This window comes from Lepidochelys kempii, chromosome 5 (genome assembly GCF_965140265.1).
Source record: "Lepidochelys kempii isolate rLepKem1 chromosome 5, rLepKem1.hap2, whole genome shotgun sequence".
Taxonomy (NCBI): domain Eukaryota; kingdom Metazoa; phylum Chordata; order Testudines; family Cheloniidae; genus Lepidochelys; species Lepidochelys kempii.
The window spans coordinates 10,001,935-10,021,332 of record NC_133260.1 but is presented as its reverse complement, the minus strand read 5'-3'; the positions used below and the strand labels follow the sequence as shown (position 1 = coordinate 10,021,332).

At 40.6% G+C, this 19,398-nt stretch overlaps 1 protein-coding gene across 7 annotated transcripts in view; it reads right to left on the bottom strand.

Annotated features, from left to right (window-relative positions):
• Positions 1 to 19,398, bottom strand: part of PIK3C3 (phosphatidylinositol 3-kinase catalytic subunit type 3) — a 137,463-nt gene that overhangs the window by 66,904 nt on the left and 51,161 nt on the right. For 6 of the 7 annotated variants that reach the window (XR_012158836.1, XM_073343431.1, XM_073343432.1 and 3 more), the window contains 5 exons: positions 14,353 to 14,458; positions 13,333 to 13,449; positions 10,217 to 10,348; positions 3,046 to 3,174; positions 2,604 to 2,673 (listed from right to left, as the gene is read on the bottom strand). Coding sequence is in view for 6 of the 7 variants with exons in the window: in XM_073343431.1 (XP_073199532.1) it covers positions 2,604 to 2,673; positions 3,046 to 3,174; positions 10,217 to 10,348; positions 13,333 to 13,449; positions 14,353 to 14,458 (554 nt within the window). In the remaining variant the exon portion in view is untranslated. The remainder of the gene's footprint in view (positions 1 to 2,603; positions 2,674 to 3,045; positions 3,175 to 10,216; positions 10,349 to 13,332; positions 13,450 to 14,352; positions 14,459 to 19,398) is intronic. The other variant, XM_073343433.1, reaches the window with a different exon arrangement.

The following is a 19,398-nucleotide window of genomic DNA, read 5'->3' as shown; positions in this document are numbered from 1 at the left end:
GACCATCCAGAATCAGAACTTACGGGTGAGCTTGTTGAGCAACTGGAGGTCCAGATTGGGCCACTGGCCACCCTTTTCTTGGGAATAAGGAAATAGGGGGAATTGAACCCTCAGCCATGATAACAGCAGGAAATATGCTCTATGGTGCTCTTCCGGAGCAGGGCATCTGCTTCCTCTTGTAGGAGACTGCAATGGGAGGAATCTCCAGGGGCACTTCAGAGTAGGGGCATAGGAGGTGGGCATGTGCCAAACTGTCTGTGCTGGTTGTAGAATGGTTAAGTGGCTAGGGAAAGCAGTGAGGGAGGGTCCAGGTGGCAGGAGGCTATCCAAAAGTTTGTTTTGCGGGTCCTGGACCTTTTCCCACCATAAGGTTGAGAGCCTCCGCCATGCGCCGAAGCAGGTTGTGGTACTGGTGATGGTCATCCAGAGGGGAGAGAGAAAGTGGAATTAATGCCTTGTCGGGTACGACCAGCGGCACCAATTGCACGATGACCTCTTCCTCCTGTTCATCATACCCAGAGGGGGACATGGTGCAAGCAGGGGATGGCTGGTAATATGGCAGCAGTGGTAGCCCACATTCTACGTGGGGTCCCATGGAGGCCAGTAGGGCCAAGCATAGGGTTCGCCACGCATTGGCGGGCCCTGGGGCAATGGAATCACGGCACAGTGCAAGAGTCATAGGCATATGGCTAGGGCGGGTAATGCCCACAATCCGGGCTGAGAGAAGGGGTCTCGCTTGGAAAACCACTCAGACTCAGAGGATTGATCTGGTAGAGGTGGAGCTGTTGGTGTGTGGGTGGAAGAGGAGCGCCACTCCGGAAGGAGTAGGAGAGGTTCATCCGCTGGAGAGGTAAGCATGAAGCATCCGCAGATAGGAAACTGGCATATGGGAGAATGAACTTGGCTATGGGCATCAGCAGTTCCAGGCAGCCTGGAGTGTGGGAGCCGGGCGTGCCAGTCTCAAAGGGCCCAGTGGCATAGATGGTGCCGGCGGTGAAGATGGCGGCAGACTGGGAGTCAGGGTGGGAAGCAGCACCTACGGCTTGCATTAGTGTTTCATCTTATACTCTGTCCAGGGCTTCTTAGGAGCCGCAGCAGCCGGCTCGGCATGTTACTTCTCACCCGACTGGGCACGGCTCGGGGAGGCAACGCTGTGCTTAGGAGCAGTCCCCATCGGGGAGGCGCCCTTATGTCCATGTCTGGGTTTCTAATTCTCACAGTGGGGCTTCAGCGGATGCAACAGTACGTAGGGTTCCAGTAGGCGGGAGAAAGCCAGAGGGTCACTCACCAATATTGATGGGCACCATTCCAGTGAATCCAACTGCACACATAGCTTCCTCCATGAGGAACACGCGGAGGCGAGTTCCCTGCCCTCCCGAGTCCGAGCCAGGAATGAGCAGCAGATGGAACAGTGGACGAGGACGTAGACTTCACCGAGACATTGCTGGTGCTTGACGCTCACGGAGAAGAAGAGCAGGCACAAAGCACAGTTCTTCAAGCTAGCTTGTCGGGGCATAATCCCAGGGGTGTGGGGAGAGGAGGTACTGTCTCCCCTCCAGGGGAAGAAGTCCGACAGGGGAGCCTAAATAACTAAAACTGAATGCATCCGATGAAGTGAGCTGTAGCTGACGAAAGCTCATGCTCAAATAAGTTGGTTAGTCTCTAAGGTGCCACAAGTCCTCCTTTTCTTTTTGCGGATACAGACTAACACGGCTGTTACTCTAAAAGTGTACAAGAACTACTCTATCCAGCGAGAACATGCTAGCAATTATATACAGGTGAGAATAAACAGATAAAAGTTCTCTTAGCAGACCTAAGAGCAGCAAGGAACAGGGGTTCCGACTCTGGCCACACGGTGGTAAGATGGAACTGGAACAGCATCGACATGCACGTCCACTTATAGCTCTTGCACATGGCGCACATGCACACCCATGTCTGGAATCCATATAGGGATCATCACTAGAAGAACTTACTAGTTTTCATCCTAAATTTAGTTGTAAGGTTTCCTATTACGGAGATTTATTATTTTTACTAAGCGTAACACAGTACATTTACTATTACTCAATGAAATCTCAACACTTGTCAAAATAAGTTACTGGAGTGCATTTCATAACGTAACATCTTTACTTTTTGTTGGTCCCTACCCAAGCCCGAATGACTACCCTGCAGTTTTTAGCCCCGCAATCCGAGCCCCACAAGCCCAAGTGAGCTGATCTGGGCCAGCCACAGCCATGCCACCATTTTTTTTTTTAATTGCTTTGTAGAAATATCCTCAAAGATCAGAGAGGGAACAGAGGTGCAGCTAGCTCTGAAAGAATGACAACCAGTATTTCACAATTTGGCACTAGGTGAGGCAAAACAAGCACTTGACAGTAAAGCTGGAGAGGGGAAATAGAAGGTAAAGAATAAACACTAATCTGATTTTAAGCAAGTTTCCCAAGTTTGTTATAAAGAAATCTTACAACCTGAAGTCAGCTGTACCCTCCTGTGACACTAACAAGAAGCCTGAGTTAGAGAATGTCTGCATCCAGGTAAGTGAAACTGAGGAAGACAAATACCTGATTATTTTCAGTGTTTTTTTTTAAAAAAAGAAATAACTTTACCATGCTTTGTACTAGTAGCCAGCACCTTATATGGTGTTAGCTTCAAATCCAGATTCTCCTTACGTAACAGCTGGAAGGAAAACACAAACATGAGTGGAACAGTTAAAAATAATCAAACATTTTTTTAAAAGAGGCTAGGTTGTGCTGTGGTTTAATACAGTAACTTATTCCCTTTTGAGGAAACTTAGTTCAGATCTGTCATAAGGCATAAGTGAAAGTCTGTTTGCTCATTTCTTCTTTGTCCACAGAGGACATTAAATAATATTTGTAAGGACTGGAATTTTTTGGAATGTAACAGCTACAATAAAAGAGTACTGAATTAAGCTGCATTAATATCTTGTGTTTTCTGGGTTTTAACCAAGAAAAATTTCCTCAGCTTGTATAAACAATAAAACAGATGTTTAATAGTGAGATTAAGAAACACTTGATTAACGTTCATCACCTTGTCCATGAGTGAAATAATTTGAAGAATAAGTTGATCTTGACGTAAATCATCACCATGTTTAAATATTACAGGATATTTGCCTCCATCTTCTGTCTTGAAGAATAACTGGGCAGGCATTAGGGCACTCTGGAAAAAGAAATTAGCCATGAACCAGTACACTAGAACAAATTGAATACTCAACTTCACTGGGACAAATCTAAGTTGGGAATCCTTCCCTACATGTGAGTAAATTCATTTATAATTGCCTCTCTCATTTGCTTTTTAGCCTTCTAGCCTAATACATCTGCAAAATGGTGTGTTTTGCAATAGGCTCTGAAGACTGCTCCAATAGGACTCATTTGGCACTCTAATATTGTGTTCCATAGTCCATGACACTGCATCAAGAACGTACTGCCCCCACTTAGCAAAAGTTTGACCATAGAACTTCCAGTTTTTATATAATTTCTAGATTCCATTCATCCACAGAGGATATAGCACTCCGTGAGAAATCTTAGAGAAGCAGTAAGACAAATCAAATGGATCCTGGTAAAAAAAAATTAAATCATTCTTTCCTCTTTAATTAGGGGAAAATGCAGAAATTAAGTTTGTGCACATCTGATTCAAACTTCGAAGCACCATATAAAAGAAGCAAAACATTTTAAACTGACCAGAAAAAAAAAAACCCATAGGGAAACTCAATAATTACATTATAAATGTCAAAGAAATGATAGGGATAGGACATTTTCAAACCAATTAACTGCTTTCTCAATTAATTAAGCAAAAGTAACAAATTTAAATGTTTTTTTAAAAGAACTAATTTAATTCTGTTTGCAGTTTCACCCTTCATAAAATGAGCTGAAGATCAATTATCTACATGAATAAATTTATCTACTGTAATTCATCAAGTGAGACCTCTCAAACAAAAATGAAATAAAAATCAGGTACACAAGGGAGATTTTTAATGGATCAATTTCACGAGAGCTGTTTGCAGTAAGTGCTCTGAGGCAGTGGTTTTCACATCTTCTACTGATACTTACTTTTTCTCTGAAAAATTTCGCTCCTTATTCTTCTACACAAGGACTTAATGAGGTTGTAGAGAAAAGCTATGACTGAAGTCAAAAGATGTTACTTAGACTCAAAAGCACAGAGGCCCCATCCTTCCTCAAGGACATTTTTTCTGGTTCTGTAGAGTTTACTAGTTACTGACTAGTCTCCAACCTCTTTCTCGGGGGAAGAGATAGAATTGAGTGGCCACCATCTTCTCAAAGTGCACTTGGACACCAATGGCACCTACTGAAAGATTGGATCTAAATTCTGGCTCTCTTTTGGGCAGCTCATGAATTATACGTATCTTGCTTGCTTTAAATAGGACCATGCTGGACCTCCCAATCTTGCTTTGTTATGGTTTTTCTTTTTTAAATTGAAAAGAAAACCACCACCTCATGTCAAAGGCTGACTTCCAATACATTGCTAAAGTAGCTGCTCTGCTACACGATCCAGAATCTGTCTAGACAATTAAGCATTACATTCCCACAAAGATTCAGCGTGCTATGGGTGAACGACAACCATCTGTCAAAGCTTTTGTTGCAAAACAAATTGCTCTCCAAACAATAGGTGATTAGTTTGCCAGGATCAGCTAAGGGTTCTGCAGTGCTCTGGAGCTGTGTCATAGAGGAAAGTGACTGCCCTACAGACCAACGAACTACTACAGGAGTACTGTGAACCTCAGATGACAGATAGCTCCTTGTCCTCTCCTAAACAATGGGTACGTCTGTTGGGACAAGGTCATTCTTATCCCGGCTAAAGAGCTTGCTATTTTGACTTGTAAAAATCTCCCTAATCCCACCTTTAGTTTTACGTGTAGCTGTAGAAAGACAGTGCATCCTAAAGAGCAGTCATAGTTTAGGTGGCTTTGGGGGTGAGCTCTCATTGCCAAGAAAATGCCTCATCTGATTAGCATAATGTATAGCCTCTGACAGCTAAACTACTGCTTGCCTTCTCATGGCAGAGCTGTTCTTAGTTGAAAATGGGAGTGTGAACGGCGAGTATCTGGCACCTTATAACCAGATTGCTCTGGGCAGGTGGGGCTCATTCAACCTAGTCCACCTAGGATAATGGACTCTGATTTCAACCGAAGAACATCAGGCCTGGCCAGCCAGTTTGTAAAAGTGTGCCGGGAAGTGTGCCAAACACATATGCTCTATGGGTTTTTGTCTTCAGGGACCACATCACTAGAATGCTATGGCATCCCCTGGAATCAACGTGCAACCACTTCACCAGACAGCTGTGGAAAATATGAAAAGGCCACCCCATTAAGGGCACATGCAGCTGAAGAAGCAAGCCCAAGAATTATGTTTGGTTTCACTGAATGTGTAAACAATGACTACGAAATCAAGAGAAGTAGCTGAGACACAAAAGAAGGAGAGTGCATATTGCCTGCATACAAGAAACAAAATGGAAGTGGTCAAAATCCATAAACACTGGAGATGGTTACAAGATAAAGTATTGGTTTCAGAGTAACAACCGTGTTAGTCTGTATTCGCAAAAAGAAAAGGAGGACTTGTGGCACCTTAGAGACTAACCAATTTATTTGAGCATGAGCTTTCGTGAGCTACAGCTCACTTCAGTAGCAAGGAGGAACAGAGTATGAATAATTGTAGCAGAATTATTACAGGACAAGGTAGAGGTCATCCTAAAGAAGAGCAACTGGTCAATGAAAGTTAGAATAGTACTGAGCAGAACAGGGCTTTGGATCTGTGCTCCGGCTCTACTCCAGCTCCAGCAAAAACCCCTGCAGCTCCGCTGCTCCGGAGCTGCTCCACGCTCCAGCTCCGGGCTCCGCTCCAAAGCCCTGGAGCAGAGAACAAATATTTGTGGTTTTTTTTTATTCGGATATGCACTGCAGGTTGGTTGTGTGACTGAGGAGAAGGCAGAATTCCAGATAGTGCTGAACCCAGTGACAAGTGAAGTTCCACAAGCAGAGTACTTGATTATTGGAGCAGACCTCCACACACATGTAGGAGAACACAGTGACGACTACAATGACGTCATGGAGGATGAGACTTTGGAACCAGAAATGAAGCCGGTGGCGCTATCTTAAGAGTTAGCCAGAGCCCATGGCCTGATTATTACCAATAGATACATTGTAAAGAAGGAAGAGTACTTAATTACACACGAGTGTGGTACCAACAGGTCCGAGGTCAATTGTTTGTAATAACTCTCCTGGGTTGAGTTTAGCCTCTCTCACATTTTTAGATCTCTTCCTCTTGTAAGGAAGTAACCTAAAAATGTGAGACTAAACTGATGCCAGGAGAGCAAATCATAAGCAATTTATATTGCTGTGCAATTGACTTCTGGGTGAAAAGGCTAGTGGGGGACAAAAGATAGTTGTGGAACGAAGAGGTAGAGCCTTGCGGAAAGGGAAGTTAGTCTGAGGTATAAGGACAAAGATTCTACTGAGTTCGGGCAACGATCAAACTGACCACAATGATACCAAAGAGGTTTGGGGGAAAATATCCAAACACATTACTGACTATTCACAAGCTGCATGTGGCCAAACAAAATGAGGGAAAGTTCATTGCAAGGGGACATAGTGGTGGTCAAACAATGTACAAGAATCTGTAAAGAAGAAGGAAAGGTGTAAATGATGGCAGAAAGTAGGAATGGTAGACAATTATGAGGAATACAAGCTGGTAAAGAAAACAGCAAAACAACAACAACAACAACAACAACAAAAGAGCAGTTACAGAAGCTAAGGGTCAGGCGCTTAAAGTCTTTTACACAGGACTACTATGGAAGGAAGGAGGGAAAGGAATATATAGATTACCCAAGATTAGGCAAAGAAGCACAGAGACTTGGGAACTGTGAAGTGGATTAAAGAAGAAAACAGAAGAGCACTGGTGGAAGAGTGTGACGTCATTAGGAGGTGGCAGCAGGTTTATGAGAAACTGCTCAGTAAAGAGAATGTAAAGAAACCACTGAGGAAACTATGCACAAGCAACAACCTTACAAGATTTACCATCCTGGTGGAGACTCAGACATTGCTGAAGATGATGAAACATGGCAAGGCAGAGGGACCGAATAGTGTACCAATTGAGGCATTTAAAGCAACAGACCATGGTTATGACGACAAACTTTTTCACCTTAATTAACTATACTGGAAAATTGAAAATTCGTCCCTATTTTTAAGCATAAAGGAGATGTTCAAGAATGTAGTAATTACCAACCCATCAAGTTAATGATTCACCCGATGAAATGCCTGCAAGAATTATAAAGACTGTGGGAGGAGCTGGAGCACCAAGTAAACCACCACCAATTCAGGTGCATGCCAGGACGGTCAACAATGGATGCAGTGTTTGCAGCCTGAGTGTTGCAGAAGCAGCACAGGGAGAAACACAAGGAATTGCATTTAGAATAAGAGATGTCTTATGACAAAGTTCCTAGAGAATTATTATGATGGCACCTGCTGTGGCATAATCTGCTGGAGACATACGTTCGGACTATCATGGCCATGTACAAGGGTAGTGAGAAGCAGTTGCAGCTACAGTGAGTCATTCACCATGATGGTAGATCAACACCCAGGATCAGCCTTAAGTCCATTCACGTTTGTGATTATAATGGATACCTTGACACAGGACATCAGGGGAAAAGCTCCTTTGGGCATGCTTTGTAACAATGATAATATGTTGCGCCAAGAAGATAATACAAACTGGAAAGGGGGTTACGACTATGGAGATCTGCATTAGAAGAAAATGGTTTATGAATCAGCCAAAAAAAGATGGAATAATATGATGCTTTGTTGAGAGATAATGAGAAGCCAGTAAAATTAGATGGCGTAGAGTTAAAATCTGTGCAACAATTTAAATATCTTAGCACAGCGTTGAGTCATAACAGGAAGGTAAATGCAGATGTTAGTAGCCACATGAAAAGTGCTTGGTGTAAACCAGTAGTTTCCAACCTGTGGTCCACAGATCTCTCGAGGTCCATAGAATATGTTTAAGATGTTTGTGAAAGGTTGTCATTACCATAGAACAGTAGTTTTCAACCTGTGGTCCGTGGATCCCCGGAGGTCCACAGACTATGTACAAGATTTCCAAAGGGGTCCACACCTCCATTCAAAAAATTTTAGGGGTCTGCAAATTAAAAATAAAGTTGAAGGGAAATCTCTGCAATAAGAATATGCCAAGTAAACTAAAGAACAAAGCGTATAAGTTCATGATTATGTCAGCCATGATGTATAGATCAGAATGCTGGCCAATGAAGAAGAAAGAACAACAACTCTTCACACTCCTGAAATGAGTATGCTCAGTTGGACGCCAGTGCCGATAGGCTACACAATGAAATGGTACAAACCACAATGCAGGTTGCCCCATTGTGGAAAAGCAGAGGGAGCATAAACTGAGATGGCTAGTCACGTGAGATGAAGTAGTCACAGGGTAGTCAAAAGCTAGTAGTCACAGGGTAAAGACCATGAGGAAGACTTAGAAAAGTTGGTTTGTGATGCTGAAGGAGGACATGAAGAAGGCTCGTATCAGCATGGAGAAGACACTTGACAAGAATGCTTGAAAATGAACAACAGAACTACCAACCCCAAATGATCAGACAAGGTGAAGGCAATGAAGAAGAAACACTCTATTCCGAAGAAAACATAAATGCACACATGGAGAAAACTCTACAGTGTGGCCAGAGAAGGTGAGGTGCTGGAAGATTGTAGGAAGATGCACATCTTTGTGATTTACGCAGAATTTTGGCAGACACATAAGTTATGCACCCATTTGCGCATCACCACTATTACTACCATTTGCACCCAGTTCATAACAAACAGTCTATCAGCAAGGTTTGACTCTGTTGATCATGGATTTTTAATAAGTCATATAGAATGGATGGTGGACCATTGTTGTGCTGGCTCTGATCTCTTAGTAGCTAGCCCTCAGATAGGGAAGTCCTGTCTGAATATCAAAATGTTCATGGATCTCACCCCGCTCAGAACAAAATGTAAAGCCCATCCCTCTACGTCAACTCCATTGCTTACAGTATTGTGGCCAATTACGCTGGAGGGCAGGGATAGGATACAGAGGGACCTAGACAAGTTGGAGGATTGGGCCAAAAGAAATCTGACGAGGTTCAATAAGGATAAGTGCAGGGTCCTGCACTTAGGACGGAAGAACCCAATGCACAGCTACAAACTAGGGACCGAATGGCTAGGCAGCAGTTCTGCGGAAAAGGACCTAGGGGTGACAGTGGAAGAGAAGCTGGATATGAGTCAGCAGTGTGCCCTTGTTGCCAAGAAGGCCAATGGCATTTTGGGATGTATAAGTAGGGGCATAGCGAGCAGATCGAGGGACGTGATCGTCCCCCTCTATTCGACATTGGTGAGGCCTCATCTGGAGTGCTGTGTCCAGTTTTGGGCCCCACACTACAAGAAGGATGTGGATAAATTGGAAAGAGTCCAGCGAAGGGCAACAAAAATGATTAGGGGTCTGGAACACATGACTTATGAGGAAAGGCTGAGGGAACTGGGATTGTTTAGTCTGCAGAAGAGAAGAATGAGGGGGGATTTGATAGCAGCTTTCAACTACCTGAGAGGTGGTTCTAGAGAGGATGGTTCTAGACTATTCTCAGTGGTAGAAAAGGACAGGACAAGGAGTAATGGTCTCAAGTTGCAGTGGGGGAGGTTTAGGTTGGATATTAGGAAAAACTTTTTCACTAGGAGGGTGGTGAAACACTGGAATGCGTTGCCTAGGGAGGTGGTGGAATCTCCTTCCTTAGAGGTTTTTAAGGTCAGGCTTGACAAAGCTCTGGCTGGGATGATTTAATTGGGGATTGGTCCTGCTTTTGAGCGGGGGGTTGGACTAGATGACCTCCTGAGGTCCCTTCCAACCCTGATATTCTATGATTCTATGAATCAATTAGTATGCACACACTCACAGCATTTCATAAGGAAAGAGTAGAGGATACAGTCTTTTAGACCAAAATGCCACTTCAGCATTGGTTGCACTCGGGTACAGATACTTTGATCGTGCATTGCCCCACTAAATTCAGTGATATTAGCCTCCCAACTTCAGGAGCACAAAGCTTGTTTGATAAATTTAACAGCAAGTAGTTTTTCAAGGTAACGTTTCTGTTAGTATTTCAAAAATTAAGGTTTAATTGTAACTCACTTATTCAATGGAAGACCTCTCTCATTTACCTTAAACAGTGTAGCTGTCTCTGGGATTATTCCTCTGATTTTCACCTGAGGCTCTAAAGGAAGTGGAATAAGTTCTACATCTGATAAATTCATCTTCTCATTGTCTGCAAGTAATGCCTGTAGCCTCTCATTCTAAAAAAAAAAAAAGAGTAAAAACCCAAAAGTCCAATTAGATGAAAATGCAAATGGAGTTTAAAAGAAATACAGATGGAAAAGCATGAGAACAACCTTTGCAGAAATGTTTATATAGTTGGGTATAAAAATGTGCAGTAACAAAAAAGCAGATGTATATCCAAATAATATAGCATTTATAAAGCACTTTATGCCTTCAAAGCAATGTAACGTTCATCTTTAGCACAACGTGAAATTTAAAAAAAAAAATGCAGAACAGGCAAAGTAATCAGATATTCTACACCCAGTTCAAAGTCAGTCATAGAAATACATGCAGGTTTAGTTGTGTCAGGGATAGTAACCTTCCAATAATTTCTTTGTATTTTTGTAAATTGGTTACATGCCCCTATGAAGGGGTGTTGGTTTTCCACATTAATAGAGGTCTTTCATTCTCTTCTACAAGGTCTGTTCATGCTCTAGGACAGTGATACTCAGATCTCAGGGGTTCAGGAGTCAAATTAGTGACCAACATTACCCAAAAGAGCAATAGTAGTGTGAGTTCATTGTTCCAGTTACTATAGAACTATTCATATTTAAAACTGTATGATGGGGGAAATATTTACTTTTATATAATTCTCACAGCAAATAAGTTAATAAACTTAGTGCAAGTTGATAACCTAATTGGTTAATAACATGATGAAAGCATCCTGATTAATAACTTAATAACTGGTTAATAATTAAATCACACAGTGTTTTATATCATGTGCTTCAAAGAGCCAAAGAAGATGCATTAAAGAGCCACTTGCGGCTCACAAGCCACACTCTGAGTCTCACTGCTCTAGGATATGATCCTGCACTTGGAATTATACTGATGGAGCCCTGCACCTGTATGGAGCCCTGCTGACTTCAACGGGTTCACTCGTGGTGGTAAAAACCTGCGACAATCTCACTGTAGGAGCTGGCCCTAGATTTATAATATTGAATCTACTATATTTTAAAATAATCAATACTGCACACATTTTTAAAACTACAATTCAGTCAGAACTATTTACCTAATAGCCTATATAATAAAGAACTTATGCACCAAATGCTCAACAGCCGCCCTATTTCCTCCTGCCAACCATGCACAGAATAGACAAGAAGTGAAGAGAGATGCAGCAGATTCCACTGATTTTACCACCAGCCAGAGGCAAACCGGAGGGGCATAGGTCCACTATATTAGCTCAAACACCCCTGGGCATATTTACAATGGCCAGTTGCTGCAGGCCAGATGATAGCCCGAACCCACACATTTGAGTTATATAGAAATATGTCGGCAATTACTATATACGATACATGTTGCAAGTGTTTCTCTGTGGTTTATGTGTAGGATAGATTATAGGCCAGAAGCACATTTCAAGAACATATGCATATTACCCAATTTTCATAATGTATTTTCCCCTTTATGTATTATAGATACAATCACACAAAGCATGACTAAATATATTCCTTTTTCTGGATAAACAGAGTGTGAGAGTGTGTGTGTGTGTGTTCGTTCAAATAAATTCAACTTAACAGGCTTGATGAAAGTTATAAATGCATATTAAAAATATCCAAGACCTCACAGAAGATTAAAGCTCCTTGTTGAATATTGGTATAAAGAACCAATAAACATATAAAAAGGGAGTTGTTGTGTTGTTTTTGTTCATTTTAACTCATATGCCATAAATACTTGGATCTTAAAAAACACTATATAGAGATTGGAACATATAGTATCAAGCTCTTCAGCTAATATTTGTAATAAAGTTCAGACATTTTCAGTGTGTATCCAAGATCTCTGAAAGCTCAGCTACAATGCAAAGTTTGTTTTTAATTAGAAAGATCCTGATTCTTATCCAGATTTTCTGGTGGATTAAGGAGGAGATGATAGTAAAATCTAATGATTAGTCTAAAATCAGATTATGAAGTCCATATGTCTCAATCTATATTAGTATTTAGGATTATGGTGGTTTCCAGTGTCTTGCTGCTGCTATACCACATTCATACTTTTCCATGTAAATGTATATGAAAATCTCAGGCACAAATCAGTATTAAAAAGTAATTTAGTACATGCTATGGAAAATGGGTCCTACAATAAGGAAATGAAATTTTCAGCACAACATTTTTGGGGGAGAAAGGAGGTGGTGAAACTGTTATTAACGATGCTATTGAAGGACTGAAGGACACAAGCAGTAACAAAGATAAAATGAATAGAATGAACATGGCATACAGTCAAATGTCTCAAAAACACAGGACCAAAAAGATTAAAAGAAAATCAAGAATCATAAATATACAACCAAAAAACCCATCGGTTTCTAACTCCACTCACCAAAGGGTGAAAGGGGAAAAAATAGATAAACTACTGACACAGTAAATATACCACAATTAATAGCTAAGAAAGGCGTAAAAAACCCTGTCTAAAAAACGCAAAACATAAGCTACCCAAGTACATACCCGGAGAGAGGGTCAGGCAGAATTGCATTCAGGCAGCTGCCATGACCACACTGTTTTTAGGCACTAGTTCAAGCAGACCTAGTGCATGTACATCTACCTGAGGTAGGAATCACACTTCCCAGCTGCTGTGTAGATGTACCCTTAGAGCCAAAGCGCTACTCTGAATACACCTTCCAGAGGGTACAAGACAGTTATAGTTGTATAAATTAGAGAGGAAAAATAAATTGATCAAAAAGCATCTTTGAGAAAAAATTTCCCAGAAATTTGAGTCTTCCATGTGTGTTTCCAAAAAGGCGACCAAAAAAACCCAAACAAACAGAACTAGAATAGCTCAAAGCAAAAAAGGCCAAAAGAGCTAAAATACTTCAGTCTAACCAAAACACATACACTGCATATTAGCATATATGCTTAACTAGATAAGACATTAGAAAAATTCAGAATATCTTGTTACACAACTTATCAAAAGTTTCCAGTGAAAACTAACACTCCTACTCTAAAATTTTAACCACAATTTTTTTTATTCCTGCATTTACCTTTTTTTTACGATTCCCACTTTCACGCTGCACTGCCTTCATTAGATGAACCAGTCGATCTACAAATGTCTGCTGCGCTGCCAGCAAAGAACGCATAACCCTGACAGATTTATCACCCTACGTGAATGAAAAAGAAACAGAAAATTAGGTCTTTGTTCCATAATTACATCTGAAATTTGTACATTTATTCTTAGTCTAGCTAGATTTCCCAAGTTAATAAAAAAGATCAATTATCTTTCATTTCAGAGTTCATTCAAAGCACAGTATTTTCTGTAAAATGTAATCAGAATTACCATAGCTGGCAATCAGTTATCTGACCTTTCAGTGCACTTCCATTTACATCAACAATAATAATTTGAGGGGTAAACATTCATGCATGACAAACTAATTCACAGGGGGGGGGGGGGGGGAAGTAAGTTTCATGAAGATTCTTGCATGTGAAATATGCCTTTGTACTACATGAGTCACATAAAAACCTTGAAGCAGCATTAATGAGATGTGAAGTAAAATGCAATGAAAGATACCTGACTGTTGGACTTAAGCCAGCTAACTCTGTACATATATGCCAGATGTTATGAACTATAGCTCAGGAGAAGGACCCTTTTTCACTACATCAGCACCCTCTACTGCTGACACACAGATTGGCACTGCTTCTTGATTCAGCAAAGGCTAGTGATCCAGCCTCCAGTTTGTCAAGCAGGGCCAAATATTCCTCCAAAATATCAGACATTCACTGCCAGATGCAAGGGGTCTACAGGCAAGCATGATATGAAAAGTCAGTTTACAATTTACCTGAAAAGCAACAAATAGAGAAAGGGAAACACTTCCCTTGATAGTTGCATTCATTTGTTCTGAACTAAAATTACACCATTTACAGCAGATCAAATTAATTCCAGGGAGAAGTAGGGGTTTGGCAGACTGCAATGCTTATGCTATGGCATCATAGGAAACTAGTGTCTTTTTAAAGAAAGCAAATACCTGCAAACTGCTTAATCTTTCATTACCTAAGGGATGGGTTACCTTTAATAGAGCCTGACTAAACCGTCTCATCACATTTAGGTACATTTCATGAGTTTTTGGATCCCTCTGCTGAGTGTCTTGGTCTTCACATTCCACTATTACATACCTTTAACACAAAAACAATCTCAGTTAGGTTGTCCTTCTGCAACACAAATCCCTTACCTGTGCAGTACTACAGCTGTGTAATAAAGATCTGCAATTACAGCAAAACTAATCTTTACTTGATTCAGGGCAAAACCTGAACCTTCAGGTAGCAGTATCAGGGACAGACACCCTGGGTCTTTCCACTGATATATGGAGTACTTGAAACACTTGAGATTTACTTTCACTTAAGACAGAGTGGTAGCACTCAAACGGAGCACGTATGGATGGGTATACCAGACACACACCTCTGCCCCATTGCATATCCATCTACACTAATCATTTGTCCTACCACTCATTGAGAGGAGTATTTCCACCATTCTCACTGCTCTATTACCCATTCCTAATCTGAGTGCTACAAAATGGCAGTGCAAACAACCTCTTGAACCCCCATTCTCCCCCGCCCAATGCATTGTCACTGCATGTTCCATCAGCAATTGGGGTGGAAGAATAATTGAGTGATCCCAGAGCATGGCTTTGCAAAGAGGTTACTGTTCATTTTTTAAAGGACCACCAGATTAGAGGCCACAACCAAAGAAGAGAACAATATTTTACAATCATTTTTAATTTCATGCCTTATTTTGGTAAATTGTGTGTGGTTCTTACTCTGATTGACCTTATAGGTTATTTCATATGCAGCATAGAAATATAATTTCACTTATAAACGATAAAGTAATGCTAACCAAAACAGGCGGTTTGTCAATTATCCTCCTTCTATCCTCTGAGATATAATATAGCACAATACATACAACTGTGCTGTCATAAATATAAAGGGAAGGGTAAACCCCTTTGAAATCCCTCCTGGCCAGGGGAAAGCTCCTCTCACCTGTAAAGGGTTAAGAAGCTAAAGGTAACCTCGCTGGCACCTGACCAAAATGACCAATGAGGAGACAAGATACTTTCAAAAGCTGGGAGGAAGGAGAGAAACAAAGGGTCTGTGTGTCTGTCTATATGCTGGTTTTCTGCCGGGGATAGACCAGGAATGGAGTCTTAGAACTTTTAGTAAGTAATCTAGCTAGGTATGTGTTAGATTATGATTTCTTTAAATGGCTGAGAAAAGAATTGTGCTGAATAGAATAACTATTTCTGTCTGGGTATCTTTTTTGTAACTTAAGGTTTTGCCTAGAGGGGTTCTCTATGTTTTTGAATCTAATTACCCTGTAAGATATCTACCATCCTGATTTTACAGGGGGGGGATTTCTTTATTTCTATTTACTTCTATTTTTATTAAAAGTCTTCTTGTAAGAAACTGAATGCTTTTTCATTGTTCTCAGATCCAAGGGTCTGGGTCTGTAGTCACCTAGGCAAATTGGTGAGGCTTTTTACCAAACCTTGTCCAGGAAGTGGGGTGCAAGGTTTTGGGAAGTATTTTGGGGGGAAAGACGCGTCCAAACAGCTCTTCCCCAGTAACTAGTATTAGTTTGGTGGTGGTAGCGGCCAATCCAAGGACGACGGGTGGAATATTTTGTACCTTGGGGAAGTTTTGACCTAAGCTGGTAAAGATAAGCTTAGGAGGTTTTTCATGCAGGTCCCCACATCTGTACCCTAGAGTTCAGAGTGGGGGAGGAACCTTGACATGTGCGTATTCTAGGCGGGGCTATTTAATATCTAACTGAATACATTACATTTTCTAATGCTTGGTTTGAAATAGATCAAGTGACTATGCAAATGTAGTGAACCTAATCAGTCTTCACAGACGTTATGGACTAATTCCACCCATGCTGTGACAGTTACCTTTCTGCTTACCTTATGGTGGTGCCCCAGGACTGGAGCTCCAACATGTTAGGCACTACACAGGCTCAATGGAATACCTCCTCCAACATCAGAGGTGCATGGGCAGAATATTTTTGTTACTGATTGGATAACTGGGTTTTTAAATACTGAGAAAGACCATAGCAAGTTTGAGGAGTGCTGACAAGAATGTTGATTACAAATTAAACCAAATGAATAAATCTGAGAGCCGAGCTAACTACACTTTTCCTAATATTAAGTCTAGTTGATTTTATGCTCTGCTGAACAATTACGTTTCTACTTATCTTATGCAACATATACTTTGTTTCCATTTTAGATCACTGAAACTGGTTATATGCTGGGACAACTACTGTCCAGTCAGTGCTTAATTTGTAATGAAAGAGGTGCTGGGGCTCAAGCAATTTTTTTACATTCGTAACAGATACAGCAAGCCTAGAGGTGCCGGGGCTATGAACTGCCAAGCCCAGCGGTGTCAGGACTCAACCCTGGCAAGCCCTGGCGCAAATTAAACACTGTGTCAGGCACCTGAAAGAGAAAGAAATTCATTTAACAGCATGGGAGATGAAAGGAGGAAACGAGGTGACAACTTGAGCCAATTCAAAAATGGAGCTGCAATTCCATTCCCAAGACAAAACTATGCAAAAGTTGACAAAACTGCACATGGATACAAGGACTAGGTGCAGAGGATTGTATGACCTAGCTACATTTCTGGATTGAAGAGCATGTTTTGAGTAGACAAGGATTAATATCTAAATTTGGTAGCCATAGAAGAATGTATCAAAATGGTCTCTTCTCAATGTAGAAAATCAACTGCAGGAAACTGCACAATCCATTAGATAATCTGCTGTCGTGGGCTCTCTCTTCAAATTGATTCAAGAGCTTGCTACATATCAAGTGTGAATTTTCCATCAAGCTTGTCTGCGATACATCGTTCTAAACTAATTTACAAATTCATAACAAAATGTGAAATACATTCAGTATCCAGACAAATACTTGTATTTCACAAGGGCTATAATTTTGATAAATCCTATAGCTAACCAGAAGTCATTTCCAAAGCTCTCTTACTCTTGCAGCAGTGATTACTAGTAGGATAGCCTTTTTTAAGACTACGAATTTAGATCTTACTACAGAGGAAATGAAGTCTGACAGCTTCTCATGTATATTTTCAAAGCTTATGTACTCAACAAGCGAAGGGGAATAGGGAAAATGCAAAGAAATGCGTTAAAATGTGCCTTTATCTCATCTTTCTTTGCAAAGGAAAGTACTACATGGTGTCTCTCTAACTTCTCGAGAGGCAGGCCCAAAGGCCTGATATCATATGCCTCAGTAGATGGTGCATACACAAAACACAGTTTTAGTCATCTATGCACAAACGTGAAAAAGTACAGGAATGGCTCTAATATCACAGTAATATGAATGTGATGCCGGAGTTTCAAGGATTACTGAATTTTTCTATTGATTGCTTTAAGCTCATGCTGCGTCTGGTTAGCTGAAAAACATAATGTGATCAGCAGCCAAAAGGATTTATGGCTATGCCAGATCAAACTGGAGCTGTGACATTTGGATTTTGTCACTGAGAAATTGAGATGTCTGAAAGGAAAAGAAAGAATAAATTAGTTGATTTTGTGGTCAGAAGGCAAGAGTGTTTTGAGAGAGCTTGACAGTTTGTTGACTGAATGAGTTAGGAAGAAGAAAGTTTGTTCCAAGTTTCAGAATGCAATGTACTTGTATTCTCTAGTGATACAAACCGCACACAATCTTGCATGTATGAAAAGGTTTTGGGTTTTATGTAATTGGAAAAATGCAAAAGCTTCAGTAATGACTGTGAAATGAACCACACATTTAAGTGAGCGAAGCTAGACTAAGTTATTTCTATTTCAATAAATAAGAATGTTTGACCAGACCAAATATTTAACTTCTATTTCCAGTAATCACGCTTGTAGTTCCTTATCTTCAGAAAAGTAGCCCATTATATTTTTAATTTAAACAAATATTCTAGGCTATGACAGAGAAAAAGTGTATGCTAGCATGTTCACCATGTGTTGTAGTAAATCATGCTTCCATTTGATTAATATTTTTAAATTTAAATATTGTACGTGAGAGGGAAAACAAGGAGATATTTTGCGAGGATGGATTTACAACTGGAAGCACTGTCAGAATAAGTCATTTTTTTGGCACACCATTTTGGACAATGTATTTTAATTCACCCCTTTCATTTCCAACCATATGTGCTATTCATAGCATATTAGTATTAGTTACAGCATACTACTGATAACCATTTTCAATCAATGACATATAGAATTATAAAACCTGGGTACATATTTAGTGCAGTGATTTAAGTGCAAAACTTCAATCACCTGGACAAGGCATCACAACTATAGGTCATTCATAAAGGGGGTGAGGGGGAACCATTTGCAGCACTGTCTTATTTAGATATCCTATGGTACTCATCCGTGATAGCTAATCAAGCAAGTCTTAGTTTAGCACAACAGGTTTACAATGACTTATGCCAATTATGCATTTTATTAAGTGCTAGAATACAGTGCACGAACTGAGTACTATAGACAGATTGCTATGAAAGCCAAAAAATTATTACACAATCCAAAACTGAATTACAGTGTTTATTTATTCCAATTGAATGACACTTTTAGACCATAAAGTGAGAATTTAAAATTGTATTTTGATCATTGCAAATATAATGCTCTCACTTTATCTAGAGACATATGCATACACATTTGTTATTCTGTAAACCAGTGACTGCCATCTTTATACTATGACAGGTTTCAGAGTAACAGCCGTGTTAGTCTGTATTCGCAAAAAGAAAAGGAGTACTTGTGGCACCTTAGAGACTAACCAATTTATTTGAGCATGAGCTGTAGCTCACGAAAGCTCATGCTCAAATAAATTGGTTAGTCTCTAAGGTGCCACAAGTACTCCTTTTCTTTTTGCATCTTTATACTATGTAACTGCACACTGTGTAATCCTCATCCCTCCTTTTGTTTATTTAAACCCACTGTTGCATCTGTCTCAAATTTAGATATTAAGTTCCTCAGGGCAAGGACTAGCTTTTATTCTGTGTCTGTACAGCACCTTGCACAATTGGACCCTAATCTCAAATTTGGAGACCCTCAGTGCTACTATAATACGAAGTAA